The 15585-nt window shown below is 34.4% G+C and overlaps 1 protein-coding gene across 3 annotated transcripts in view; it reads right to left on the reverse strand.

The window, feature by feature from the left end:
• PLPPR5 (phospholipid phosphatase related 5) overlaps positions 1-15585 on the reverse strand; it is a 173602-nt gene that overhangs the window by 83921 nt on the left and 74096 nt on the right. For all 3 annotated transcript variants that reach the window (XM_074262763.1, XM_074262764.1, XM_074262762.1), the window contains one exon: positions 15159-15409. In XM_074262763.1, the coding sequence (XP_074118864.1) occupies positions 15159-15409 (251 nt within the window). The remainder of the gene's footprint in view (positions 1-15158; positions 15410-15585) is intronic.

Consider the following 15585-nt stretch of genomic DNA (forward strand, 5'->3'; position numbering starts at 1 on the left):
TGTATTCCTTCATGATGGTTGTCTTGTTATTTTTGCTTAGGTATTTATGTATTTTTTTATAATTCTTATACCTTTTAAAATATAACTCCAAGTAAATAAAGTTATAAACCTATTTATCAGAGTATGCAGAATATGGTTGTTTCTTTCTATTTACATGTCAAAGTGCCAACAAGGATTCCATGAGACTGAATCATTCTGAAACATCCCAACACTTCTGTTATAAGGCAATTTTTTTTTTCTAGGTGTCTTTAATGAAACTGTGAAGAGATATATTTGTATACAGGCTCAAATATAAAAGCAAGAATCATCTGCAAAGCATACGTTTGCAGCAGGAGTTAAATTCAGAGTTGCCATAGCAGCCACCCACACTCAAGCAAAAAAAGGGGGGTGGTAGGGAGAAGGAGAAAAGCAGTTAGCCGAGAAAAGATTCTATTGTTAACCAGACATTAGTACCCATCAATGTAATTACAAGTAGAGAATCCGATTTTAAGGATGAACTAATATTTAATGATGAAAGACTTAAGTGTGATGTTAAAAAAAAACCTGCTTAATTTTTCACCCTCTTTGTTAATCTGTACCCTTGTCTGTGACCTTCATGAAATGATTGGTTTCATGCTTAGGGGAGTGGGAACCTACTGGACATGGGTATAGTATGAGCAATGTGATTAAGTGCATTCTCTCTCCCAGAAACATTCAGCTTTATTGTAATGTGTCTTCTACTCCCAAATAAATGACACATTTATCACAATCTCTTACAAAGAAAGAAGCCTAGCTTTTGTAGTTGAATAAACTTGCTGATACAGTTTAAAACCATCTGAAACACACCAGAATATGAATATATACACATATATATTCTTATGTACACATATAATACATATACCTATGGTTATGAGCATATAAATATATGTGTATACAGTAAATATAATAAATAATGTATATTTATACATATACATTATATTATTTGAACCTAAAAATGTGTATCTGTTCATAGACTAAATCTATGAATTAATATATAGATACAGATACATATGTATCTCCCTATGCATATATTTTTCAACTCAAATATAAAACCAAGAACTGTTTATAAATCCTATGCTTAAAAAAGAGATAGATGGAGAGTTGCCATGACTAGTTTCATATAAAACCACATTAATACATCCAAAATCATTATTTAGTCAAGTTTTGGGGTGAAAACAAACTGAGAATTTTAGTTTTAGAGTTGTTAGATTCTTATGTGTTCTCTAGTTCATTCCTCTTCATTTTACAGAAAAGGAAACTGGGGGAAAGAAAGGCTGTCACCCTCTATTATACAGATAGTAAGAGGCAGAGGCAGAATTCAAGCCAGATCCATTTATTACATACCCATTGCTCTTCATTTTTTGCACTATAGTGTAGCCATAATGAAAATGTATTTTTATATGAATATTTCATAGGCATACAATTACAGAAGTAGATATATCTATCTACTTGGCTGAGGTATCATCAAATCATTTAATAGTATATGATTTCTGATTCACTTAGTCGTAAATCTATTTATTAAGAATGGAGAGAGGGAGGGAGGGAGAGAGGGAAAGAGGGAGAGAGAGAAGGAAGGAGAGAAGGAGAGAGAGAGTGTAAAGGGAGGAAGACAATAAAGTATTAGAGAGAAAATTACCTACTTAAACATAGTTTATAACAGGCAAAAGATAACATTTGAAAGATAAACATTGGTGATCTATGATTCTTTCACTATAGGCTTGGTCCATATTCTTAATAAGGTAGATAAGAGAAATAAAACTACCACTATGGCTTATTTTAGTCAAACTATTATATTTCTCAAAATTGTTATTAATAATTAATAATTATCAAGATAATGTTCTGGCATATTGGTTACAAGAAGATTTGTTTAAAAAAAACTTTAAGAGAATGCTGGAAGAAACCAGAGGTGTCTACCTCTCTTTTTTTTTTTCTGATTATAAATATACTCCCTCCACCAAAACAACTTTTTAAATTCCCATCCTATTCATAACATTGCATACCAAGATTTCGTTTTGTTTTTATGCCTAAGATAATTCTTCCGTGTCCATATTCAAATAGTTCACTGGATCAATGATCTCATCAATGTGAAACTCTTCAAAAGATGAAAATTGTAACCTATACATATTTCTCCATTCTGTGGGACTCATGTTTATATCCTTCTCTAGGTTTACTTGATGGATGTATCTGATGCACTGAGAGCCTTACTCATTTGTAACCTCAAGTATTTTTGCTCTTTCATTGTATATTGTCATATTATCTCCTCAAAATGAAAGAATAAGCTCAATAAGGGCAAGTGTCATGACTATTTCTTCTTTTGTATCCTGCACATCTAGCACAGTGATTAATTCTAATTTAATTCTTTGCTGGATAAATTACATCTAAATGTAGTTTTATCTGGAGAGTCTCATATGTCTTCACCTACTAGGTGCTTTGATGCTGAGATGACAACTTATCTTTCTACAACACAAAAACTCTGATTCTTTGAAATTCCAAAATCCAGGTCTTCATGGGTTATTTGAATTCTCCAAAGTAAAGACAAAAATACATAAATCTTATCTTTATTGTGATTGTTGTTCAATTGTTTCAGTCATGTCTGACTTTTTCTGAATTCAGTTGGGATTTTCTTGGTAAAGATACTGAATGGTTTGCTCTTTCCTTCTCCAGGTCACTTTGCAGATAAGGAAAATGAGGCAAACATGATTAAGTGACTTACCCAGAGTCCCAGAACTAAATATCTGAGGCCAGATTTGTCAGGGAGATGAAACCTTAGAGCTCTATCTACTTTGCCACCTACCTGCCCCTTCATTGTAATGGTGTTAAATATTGAACTTTTTATAGAACTATATAAAAAGGAGTCTAATGTCACTAATATCCATTTTAATCAGTTAATTAACCAATGTACATTTATTACCTACCCTACTAAGGGTACAAAGAAAGGTAAAAGATAATCCCTAGTCTCAAGGATCACAAAATCTAACAGTGGAGAACAAGGTATATATGGAATAAATGGAAATAATTAACAGAGAGCATAGAAAGTTTTTCTGAAGAAGTTAGAATTTTAGCTGGTACTTAAAGAAATCCAGGGAAGTAGGGAGGGGAGAGAGCATTCCAGAGATTGAGGATAAGAGTCATGAAACATGGATTATTTTCTTCAAGGAAAGCAAGGATCTGAGTGTCACAGATGCTTGAAGACAGAGAACATGAACTTACTAAATTTCATTTTCCCTAGCCTAAACTTCTCTCTTTCTTTCCCCACCTTCTCTTGTAGAATAATTACCTAAGAGTCATCCCCTTTCTGGGTATCTATAATTGTGTGTTCTCTAGTTTATCAATGCAGCTCTTCCAGTAAATGGTTTTTGCTGAGATGCTAATGAAAGAACTAATCAGTTTGTGTCTCCACCTCTCTTGCCCCATTTTTATGCCATGTTTTTAGCTATTTCATGAGATTATTGATATCTGAAGGCAATGTATGCTACTCATATACTGGATGCTTTATTTAAATTGGAAACAGAAAATAAAAATAAAAAGGGATCTAAAAATCAATGAGAAGTTTGGCCCATTTGGGGACATGTCTTGGGGCAGGAATTCACTTATTCCTAAACAAAGGGATTTTCCATTAAAGAAATATGAAACTGAGTTGCCTTTTGGTTAGCCAGTTGAGACTATAGGCCTGACTCACAATTGAAGTGAAAAATTTTGAACTAACGTGAAGCATGTGGTCTGAAAGATTACCAAGAGATCATTGACACTTCTCCAAGTGAAAAGTGCAGGAAGCCAGAGCAGCAGCAGTGGAAGCAGCAAGAGTAAGATTGAGCCCCAGTGGATGGCAGCCAAAAAGCTTAAAGAACAGTAGTAGGGAAGAGAAAGACATCAGAAGCTGAGATAAAGATTTAGCAGATAGCTATGGCAGGAAGAAGTCACAGGTGGTGGAGTCTTGGCAGGTAACATCCATTGCAGATGAACAGCAATCATCCCAGCCTCAAGAGGAGAGAATACAAAGCACAGTGGAAGAACAGTATGATTTCCTGATATTACCCAGGATCTGTGGGAAGTAGAGCCATGTGGAAACAGGAAGGAAGAATATTTTAATCAAAATTGTTCTTCCTCAATGGTACATAAATCTATGAGAAGTTTTAAACATCTGTGAAGGGGGCAGGATATTGAATGACTACATTGCTTGATTTTTTTGTACTCCTAGTTTTTTGCTTAGCAAAACAGTATAGTAGATAAAAATCTGAGCCTGGAATCAGGGACAGTTAGATTCAAATCCTGCCTCTGACTTAAAATTTTTACTACTGACTGCAAGCAAGTCACTTGACTTTCATGTTTCACAGGAAATTCTCTAGTACATTGCTAGTAAGTCATGAACAAGTTATGATTTCCATTGGTGGAAGGAGTATCCACACTGGGATTTCCTCACTTTGATAAAAATCATAGGGTTTATGGGAATTTATCTTGCTATTTTGTCTAAAATTTAAAAAAAATTCTATTTGATTTTCAATTATTTCCTGGTCTTTTGGTAGAAATCCACAAGAAAAGGGTATCAAATATTTGCACCCACCTTGAATCCAAGAAATAATGTTATTTCTGTGGAAAGGGGGATTGTGTGTGCAATATCCATTTTATTATGAATAGTTTTTCAAAGACATTTAAAGATATGTACAAAATAAATGTAAAATGATTTATAGAATTAGGGCCTCAATAAGGCTCCCTAAATTAGTGTTTTCAGGGATTTCTTGAGTATTTTTCCTCTTTTGTTCAAAATCTAGACCAATGCTTGTTAGGCTGGGCTTGTGAACAGATTTCAGTATGTCTACAAACTTTGGTGGGAGAAAATGTCTTATTTTCATGGACTTTTATGTGAAATTGGCATTTTTTCTATTATGATTTTTAAAAAGCACTATTTTGAAAAGTCCATAGATTTCATCAAAGTTCCAAAGGGTTCATCACACAAACACACACACACACACACACACACACACACACACACACACACACACACACACACACACAAATCACATATTAAGAACCACCAGTCTAAACTGAATTTTGTTTTTTTCTTCCAATGCAAACCCTATCCACTCATCTTAAATCAAGGAATTATGTTAAATAATTATGTTAAAGTGATATTATAGCATGAAGCATAAATTCACTTTATTTATTATTATTATTATTATATCATTATTATTAGGGCATTGCTAATTTGCTAATTTTTTGTGTGACTATACAGATTTATAATGATTTTTGTTTTTCTCGCCATCTCAATAGGTAGGGGAGGGAGGTAATTTGGAAATAAAAATAAAATAAAACTGAATTTTTAAAAAGTGTCATTGAATTATTTGAGGAAGTCTCACAGTACATTTTCTGGAAATATCATTTTACATTTTGTTGAAAAATTTTTAGTTCTCTCTGTATACTGCATACTTGCATCATAGCTATTCACTTAGTAGGGAACCAGCAATCAGTGACAAGACTTAGCTTTCCTTAAGGACTACTAGTTTTGTGGGTACCTACTGACTGAGATAATGATGACATTGAAACAATTTTATACAATGCTATAGACTCCATGGAGAGAGATGAAGAGACAAGTAAAGTATATAGGAAAAAAGAAGGCAATGAAGTTACTATACTGCATGAGCTATTGGAAACTGTAAAGCATTCCTACAACCCCAAAATGAAAATTGCCAATTGAGGTTTTTGGACAATGGTAGCTAAATTCGCTACAGCTAAATAGGAGGTTGTACATTAGTTTAACATCCTCACAACTGAAAATTAGAACCACTGAGAGTCATAAAAAAGGTCTACTGAGGGGATGGAGGCCAATCCTCAGAAGCCAGTGAGTGACCCAAGGTCACTTTCTTCAAAAGGCAATGTCACAGTGGCAACAGTGATAAAGGCTAGTTTCACAGTACAGACTCCACATCAATGAATTTGTAGGGTACTCAATTTATATTTACAGTCAGTTTCATAAGGGCTCTAGACCTGTCTGGCTAGAGAGATCTACTTTCAGCTCTTACTAGGACATGATACTTAAGAAATGTAGGAGTGGAACAGAACCAATGAAGAGAAACTTAAGAGATTAATGGATAGCTTTGAGGTTACAGGTCACATTAGATAGGCAGTTAATATCACATTCCTGACTTTTTTAATAGATAATTGTCAGGTTTCTTGATAAATTCCTGTGTGTGAGAGAAGAAACATCCAATATTATAATCGATGAGAAAGGTAGCTTCAAGGAGTTGTTATCATGGGAAAAAGGCATATGGATAATACTATTCCAAAAGAATGGGTTTTGGTATATGCTACAGCCCTATAATTATGTGAACAAATGAACAATAAAGTCAGTGTCCCAGTTGCTTAGGGCTGACCCACCTGGAAAATAGAAGGGAAAATGATGGACAAAGGAGTAGTTAGAAACTACTTCCTATATGCCTCAAGGGTGTTTCAATCAATCAGTGAATAAAGATATATGAGGTTCCCACTATGTGTCAGGCAATGTGATGGGGATAAAAACCAGTCCTTCCCAAAAAAACTAGTCTCAGTCCTCTAGAAAGTAACATTCTAGTAGAGAAAGATATGTACACAAACAAAAGGGAAAAAATTCTTAAATACTTACCATGTGCTAATCTAGAGATAATAATTACAAAACTGAGAAAGTTCTTAGCGGGAGACAATGTATTTAGGAAAATGGTGGTCAGTGAAGGGAGCTTTTTTTTCTGGAGAGTTTCATGGATGGTGAGTTGTTCTATTGGACAGCCAAATGAGAAGTCCTTTCCAGAGACAATGATAGGGTCTTTTAGTTTATAATTTAAAAAAATGAGAGTTGGATAAAAAAAAAAAAACAAACATTTAAGGTTTCTTCTGGCAGTAACATCATTTTAAAGTTTACTCCCCAATCAAGATAGCTCAGTCCTGGAGGAGGCATTCAAAAACTGAGGGGTTAAGTTCCTCCAGAGAATAGAGGCTTGTTGGGCAGATGTCTAGTCCAAAGGATGCAGTTCAATCAGAGAACTGAAGCAATAGAGTAAAGAGCAAGAAGACTCAGGTATCACGCATGGATGAAATATAAAATATGAGGTTACCACCACTTTACTTGAAATCAGGAGACATGTTTAATGGATCTTAGGCTTAGAAATATAGCTTATTAGCTGGGAATTACTATGGATTTTGTTATTGTTGTTTTTCAGTTATTTCAGTAGTGTCTGACTCTTTATGTGCCCATTTGGGGTTTTCCTGGTAAAATTTGGAGAGATTTATCATTTCCTTCCCCAGCTCATTTTACAGATGAGAAAACCGAGGCCAAAAGGATTATCAATTTGCCATGAGTCACACAGCTATTAAGTTTCTGAAGCTAGATTTGAATCCAGAGCTTCTTGACTCCAGGCCCAGAGATCTATCTACTCCACCACTTAGCTGCCCAACTCTGAATGTTATCTCTTCTATAGAATGAGTATGATACTTGGTCTCTTTATTTCATAAAGTTGAGGGTAGCAAAAAACTTTATAAACTACTTTAATATCCATAACAATGTAAGCTGTTATTTCCCCAATATTTTACAATTCCAGTTTTGACTTAGAATAATTGAGAAACATTAATAGACAAGGAGAGAGAAAATAGATTAGAGTCATCTTAATATGCAGGTCATATAAAAAGTATGTTGTGACAAAGAAAGAGAGATTCCTTATTCTAAAATAAGCATTTTAGAAGAGCATAACAAATTCTCTTGTCTTCTTTGAACTTTAATGAGCATCCTCAACTGAACACTCTACTCCAGATCTGTTCTGTTTAGAGCAAAGAACGGTGGAAGAAAAGCTATTGTCTCCCTCTCCACATAAATCACTCTCTTTTCTTAAGATTTCAGATCACATTAGTCCTATAGCATTGTACTCCAATTTTTTTTTTTTGTTTAGTATTTTAGTTTTCTCTATTTATACTATGTAGATGCATGGTGAGTCTGCAGTCTACTAGAATCCAACTCCTTTTAAATCAAACTATCTTCTAACTCACATCTTCCTAACCTTTACTTATAAAAAGAATTTTTAAAAATGCAAACAGAATCTCTGATGTGACATTATCTCTGCCATCCATTATCATCATTTCACCCACCATGGGAAGTAGGCCTACTCCTCCTTAGATTTTGTATTCATTCTCCATTATCCTGTTTGTAAAAATCTAAATCATTAAAGACTTTCTGGTGTTTCCATATCATCATCTCTAAACAACTACTTCTTTTGAAAAAAAATAGAATTATTTCTCTTTCCATCTTCACATTTTTTTTTACTTAGAGAGTCATTTTTCATGTGAAATTTTGATTCCCAGAGTATCATCTATTTGAAATTTGCTTCACAAAATATGATTGACTATACTAATTATTTCTACTTTATCACAAATTCCAAGGTATATTGCAATCGAAGTTCAAGTAAACTTCATCCATCATCTGAAACTGACTCTGCAAAGTTACCAATAATCTCTCAGTTGTCAAATCTAATGTTCTTCTCACTTCTCATTTTTTGACCTCTGTAGCTTTTGACAAGTTTGATGACCCTATTTTCCTTGAGGCTCTTTTCTAAGTTTTCATGACACTGATCTCTCCTGATGCTTTTTCAACTTGTTTGACTACTCCACACTCTTTTGCTGGATGTTTGCTAGGTCATACCTGCTACATATGGGAAAACCAAGAAGCTATACCTTAGCTCTCTTTTCTTTCCCCTCTATACCATTTTCCTTGATGATATCATTAGTTCCTCTACATTCAATTATCATACTAATGATTTTCAAATCTATTGAACTATCTCTAATGTCCCGCTGACCTCCAGATTCACATCTCCAACTGCCTATTGGATATTTTAAATTGGATGTCTCATAAATATCTTAAACTTTACATGGCCAAAACTAAACTCTCAAACCCTCTCCTTTTAACTTCTGCTATCCAGGGTACTACCATTCTCCCTGTCACCCAATCTCATAACCTAGTTTTCATCCTTGACACTTTCTCTCATCCCATATATCCAAGTTGCTGCTAAATCCAATTAATTTTTACCTCTGTAACATTTCCATTACCCTAATATAAATTCTCATCACCTCAACCTGAAGCATTGCAATAGCCTCTTGGCTGGTCTCTCTGCCATAAGTCTTTCCTCACTTTAGTGTATTCTCTGTTAAAATAATGTTAATAAAGAACAATTCTGACCCTATTTCATGGCCCTATCCAATAAATTTCAGTGACTTCCTATCACCTCCAAGACCAAATATAAAAAACTATTTTTGGTTTTCAAAAACCTCCATGATATCCCCTTATTATCCCACCACACAAGATACTTCTCTAGTCTTCTTAAACCTCCATTTCCATTCATGTACCCAGTGACACTGAGCACCTAGCTGTTCCTTACATAAAATACTCTATGTAATTCTTTTATTCGTCAATTCAATTTTCTGGTCTCTTCAATATATCCTCATTCTTTCTAAGTGGCTTGAAATTGTTTCAGGGACAGAACTTGATTCTGTTTCTGCCTCTTTTGATTGTCACTCAAATGGAAAATTCATTCTTACTAGCCTTTGTTAGTTATATTCCATCTCAGACCAAGACCCCAACCTTCCTACAGTTATAAGCCAAAGTTCAGAAATAACTTCTGCTTGGCTCTCAAAGCCAATCATAGGCACGATGATTGAGATTTATAGAGAAGTAGAATAAGACTTAGCTTATGGGAAACATTTATAACAAAAGTAAAATTGGTTGCCTCTTAAAACAATGCGTTCTTTTATTGTATACAAGCAGAAAAATAACTGTCTGTTTTGTCAAGTCAGCAAGCATTTATTAAGCATTTACAATATGTAAGTCATCAGGCTAAATCCCGATGATACAAAGAATAGCAAAAACAAAAAAACAAAACAAAAAAACAAAAACAAAAACAAAAAAAGTCCCTGCTATCAAGAATTTCCCAATCTAATGGGAGGGAAAATGTAATCAGCTATATAAAAATGAGTTATGGGCAAGATAAGTTGGAAATGATTTCAGAAGGAAGATACTAAAGTTAAGAACAATTAAGAAAGGCTCCACATGGATATAGAGACTTTAGCTGAGACTTGAATCAGCAGTTAATAGGTATTTGTTATGTATCAGGTATTGTGCTAAGTGATTCTGGGGATATAAAGAAAGCTAAAACAGCATATATTTTCTCAAAGAGCTCAAATCCTAATAGGGAAGATAACATGTAAAAATTATGAAAAGATACATATAGTATGAAAGTAAATTATACTTTAAAAAGTGGAAGTGAGGAAGAAGGAGCAGGAAGATACCAAGAAAGGCTTCCTATAGACATTGAGATATGATCTGAATCATGAAGGAATCTGGAAAGGCAGTTGCTCTAAGTTCCAACTTGTTAACTTATGGTTCATAACCTAATATGGGGTCTCATAACTGAATGTGGGGGTCATAAAATTATTTTATTATCAATGTTTTTATCAATCTTTCTTACCAGATTTATTATCAGTAAATATTTGATTCATATACTTATTTTATATACCTATATGCCCAGTCACATAAAAATTTCTTGTCAAAAAGGGGTAATGAAAGGGAAAAGTTTAAGAAGCTCTGCTGTAGTTCAGGAAGGATGGCATTCTAAGCACTGTGAAGAGTCAGTGGACATTCTGATACTCAGGAGAGAGAAAGTCAGGTGCAAAGAAAATCAAGAAATCCAGAGTTGATGGACTGAAGAGTAAATGGGAGGAAAGTGTATTCCTATTCAGATACAGGTCCTTTTTTTACCACCACAACAATCTGGTGCTATAAAATCTCATACTAGTTTGAAGTAACTACTTGCACTAAAGAGATGTTGGACTTTTTCCAAGATAAGAAAGATGAACAGTCTCTTGAACTTGTAATATTATTCCTAAATATAGTGGAAATGTCTGGAACTGAAGAAAATAAGTTGCTATTAACCCTGAAGACTGGCTTCACAGGTAAGGGACAGGTGCTGAGCAGTAAATCAAGCAAACTGCTCTACTCTTCCTATTACTTTCATTTTTTACTTAGTTAGTAAACAAAATTTTTTTGCATTCCTGATACACACTTTATCAGAAGCTTTGTTACCAAAGGCAGAGATAACAACAGTTATAGAGAGAGCTTTATAATTTAAACAAACATTTTTAATCAACTATTATGGGCCAAGCATTATGCCATATGCAGGAATGGTGGGGAGAGAGAAAAAACCCCACAAATAAAGGCAAAGCATGAATCTTTGACCTCCCTCTGCTTACATTATATTGAGGGAAGAATAAGACAATCTGCACATATATAAATATATACAAAAAGATAAAATGAATATAAGATATGTCATGACATTAGCATTCTAGATAGATTAAGAAAGATTTCATGTAGAAAGTAGAGTTCAAGCTGAGTTTTGAAAGAAATTAAGTTATTTAAGATGCACAGTGGATAGAACACTAAAAAAACCTGAAAAACCTGAGTTTATATTCTGTCATAGACACTTACTAGTTGTATGACCTGGGTAAGTCACTTAACCTCTTTTTGCCTCATCTTCCTCATTGTAAAGTGGGAATGATAATAGTACCTACCTCCCAGGGTTATTGTGATGATCAAATGAGATGATAATTGTTAACACTTAGACCAGTATGTGGTACATAAGAGCTATAATTTTTTATTACTCCTCTTCCTCCTCCTTTTTCTTCCTCCTCTTCCTTCTTCTTCCTCTTTCCTTCTTCTTCCTCTTTTCCTTTTTATCATTCTTCTTCTTCTTCTCTAGGCCTGAGAGACAGCGAGTGAATAGGCTTGGAAATGGGAGATGTTGTGAAGGCATGAGAAACAGCAAGGGACAATTAATTGGATCATAGAATGTGGAAAGAGAAGTAATGTTTAATATCCAATGAACTCCACTAGCCTCCTATTGCTTCCAGGAACAAATGCAAAAATGTGCTGTTTGACATTCAATGCTCTCTATAACAAAACCTCCTATTTTTTATTCTTTACTCTTCAACAAGTACTTTTTGATCCAGGGACACTGGCCTCCTGGCTGTTTCACAAACAAGACATTCCATCTTTCACCTTCCTTTGCTCTGACCGTTGACTTCTCTGGCTTCCTTTAAGTTCCAACTAAAATCCTACCTTCTGCATAGGAAGACTTCCCTATATCTTTTAAATTCTGATTCATTCTCTCTATCAAATATTTCCTACTATTTTCATATAGCTTTCTTTCTACATATTTATTTGTATCTTGTCCCCCATTAGATTGTGTTTCTTTTTATATGATAGCTTTTTATTTTTCAAAAATACATGCAAAGATAGTTGTCAACATTAACACTTGCAAAACCTTGTGTTCCCAATTTTTCTCTCTCTCTTCCTCCCTTCCTCCCCTTCTCTTTTCTCCCCTAGACAGAAAGTAAATTATGCTTCAACAGTAAAATTAGGACAAACATGTGCAATCCTTCTAAACATTTTCACTTTTATCATGCTGTACAAGAAAAATCAGGTCAAAAAGGAGGAAAAAACAAGCAAGCAAACAACAATAGCAAAGGTGAAAATATTATGTTGTGATCCACATTCAGTCCCTATAGCCCTTTTTCTAGGTGCAGATGGCTCTCTCCATCACAAGTCTATTGGAATTGGCCTGAATCACCTCACTGTTGAAAAGAACCAAGTCCATCACTGTTGGTCATCATATGATCATCTTGTAATTGTGTATAATGATCTTCTGATTCTGCTCACTTCACTTGGCATCAGTTCATATAAATCTCTCCAGGCCTCTCTGAAATCATTGCTGATCATTTCTTATAGAAGAATAGTATACCATAACTTATTCAACCATTCAACCATTAAGTTTCTTGAGGGCAAGAACTGTCCTTTGCCTCATTTTATATCCTCAGTAATAAGCATAGTGACTGACACATAGTTGGTGCTTGCTAAATGTTAAATTGAATTAAATAAGTCTAGAAGAATAGATTGGGGTTAAGATCTGAATGGATTTAATTCCTAGATATAGGATTTTATATTTGTTCCTAGAAGTAATAGTGATGCATTGGAATTTATTGCATGAGGGAGTGAAGTGGTCAGACAAATACTTTTTGGCAATTCTGTAAAGGGGAAATTGGAGAAGAAAGAGATAAATTGGAGAGATTGAGAGATCAATTAGAAGCCCATTTGAGAAGAGACTAGGCAATAAATCTGAAAGAATTTCATGAAAATTGAAATGACAAAGCTGAGAAACTAACTAGGTAAGTTGAAGGAGAGTGACAATTCAAGAATGATTCCAAAGTGGTGAATTTGGGTATAGACATTAATATATGATGCTTTCTACAGAAATAGGCAAATTCAAAAGATGGGGAAGTTCTATTCCTCCTTCTAATCAAGTGGTCTTTCATTATCTAACCTTCTTATCCCCAGTTCACTACACTTAGAAATCAGCTCTCATGCATAAAAAGAAGCAAATAAAAGTATTCAATCTGAAGCCAAGTACTGGGTTAATATAAAAGTACAGTTTTATTGGTATCTTGGTAAAGGATATAAAAAAGGATTTATTGGTAAAGGATGTAAAAAGAAAGACACTATCTGCTTTCGGAAAAAAAAAAAGAATTGTTTTGTTGTATTACATCAAGGTTGCTTTTTTTCCTCATAAACTAAAAATAAAATAAAAAAAAACCTGATTTTGACTTTTTATGTCTTTCTATTTGTTCAGATACTACCTGGAGAATACATTCTAACTCACCACCTAGCATTGACTTTTGGTAAGTACATGCTCTAAATTATCTGATTTTAGACTCCTAATTCTTCATTAACAGCTGGCTTCCAGGATCCTCTCTGGCCTTGGCCCACTTCAACCTTATTTTGTGTTCTATATCCTAGATCTTCTAGGCTGAACTCCTTGTCCTGATTTCAGGACATAACCAATTATCCCCTTTGTTCCTGGAGCTTACATAGTTTAAAGCCTATAGAAAAGCGGTCTGTTCCAGCTTTCCTGACATGTTAAGAGTCAGAACTATAGTTGTATAAAAGGCATATAATTTTAAGACAATGCTAAGAATGAGCTTCTTAGTTACTACTTACAGGAAAAACTGGGGTCAGCTCAAGAGGTGATTAACAATAAGTAATTAGACTGAAAGATGGTCCATTGCACATACAGGTATATATTTTAGAAAATCATAAATACAGAACTGGGAGAGATTTTAGCTATCACAGGTTCCAAACTTCTCATTTTATAGATTATTAACTAGGCTCAAAGAAGTGAAGAAATTTGCAGAAAATCACACAGGTAGCAAATGTTTAAGGTAGGTTTTTAATCCAGGCCTTCCTAACTCCAAGTCCAGTCCCATATCCTTTCCACTATTTCCCCAATAACCATCCTGTTAATAGTGATTTATTTTATTTAAGAAATAGTTGCCATAATTGATTGAGTGCTTTATTGTAGTTATCCAAACCTACCCAGTTTGTTCAGGAATTTGTTCAGAAATTCAGGAATTAGGTACATATCTACCTATTGAACTCTATGGCAGCTCTCCAAAATGCAGGCAAGGGAGGAAGCCAACAGTCTCTAAAGATCTGGCCTTGAAAACCCTAGTATGAATTGATAGTGAATATGATACAGGAAAAGGAAAGTATAATTTAGAGGGCCATGTGGGAGTGTTTATATGAATAAATATTACAGCATCATAACCAAGAAGGACAAGAACCCTGTTCACAAGAAGGATGTTTGATAATATGAAGCACATAATAAAATCTCATCAAAGAGATTATGGAAAATGACTATGTAAAGATGCCTTGGTAATTTTCTTAATTGAGTTATTGTTACAAGTTCATGAGAAAAATTGAAGGACAGATTCATCCCCATTAAATCCTATTTAATCAAAAGATAAACACATCTACAAATAGAAACACTAATGACTGTACATATTTTTTTTTATGCAGCCAACCACCAAAAGCAGCCCCACACATCTTCATGAGAGCCAAGAGACTTAATTTTACCCCCAGTACCTATAACCATTATTAAAAATAAATTAAATGTTCAAAAGGAAAGTTAACAATGTATTATTAAGTGACTTTTATAATAGCAGGGAAAAATCAAAATGCATCAACTTTTAATGCTAACATTTCATTGGATAATACAGAAAAAAAATTGCTAATCCTTACTTACTGCCAGATACATCGCTGCATACACACTCAGCGCTGCTTCTTTGGAAGGGAAGGTTTTTCTAGCTCTCATGATGAGATCTGGGTTACCAGTACAGGCCTCTTCACCACTGATGAACTGTGTGAGCTGTTGACATCCAAGAGCCGTGTAGTTGGGCTTGCAGAGCGCAAGAAAATGTGGAGCCAGATTCCCTGTCACTACCTGTCCAGCATTCACAAAGATATCTGTAGCAAACAGCCCAAATGTATAAATCCCTGAGGAAGAAAGGAAAGAGTGAATCCGCTAGATTACCTTAGACTCTAGTAGACAATAAATCAACAGGGAAAACATTTTGGGAACCACCAACATTTTATACATATGGCTCTCTCTTCTTCCCTCCACCTCCTTTCCTTAACCATCTGGAGTGGCGGGAGTGTTAAATTATTTAAGA

Source organism: Sminthopsis crassicaudata, chromosome 4 (genome assembly GCF_048593235.1).
Source record: "Sminthopsis crassicaudata isolate SCR6 chromosome 4, ASM4859323v1, whole genome shotgun sequence".
NCBI classification, from domain to species: Eukaryota; Metazoa; Chordata; class Mammalia; order Dasyuromorphia; family Dasyuridae; genus Sminthopsis; species Sminthopsis crassicaudata.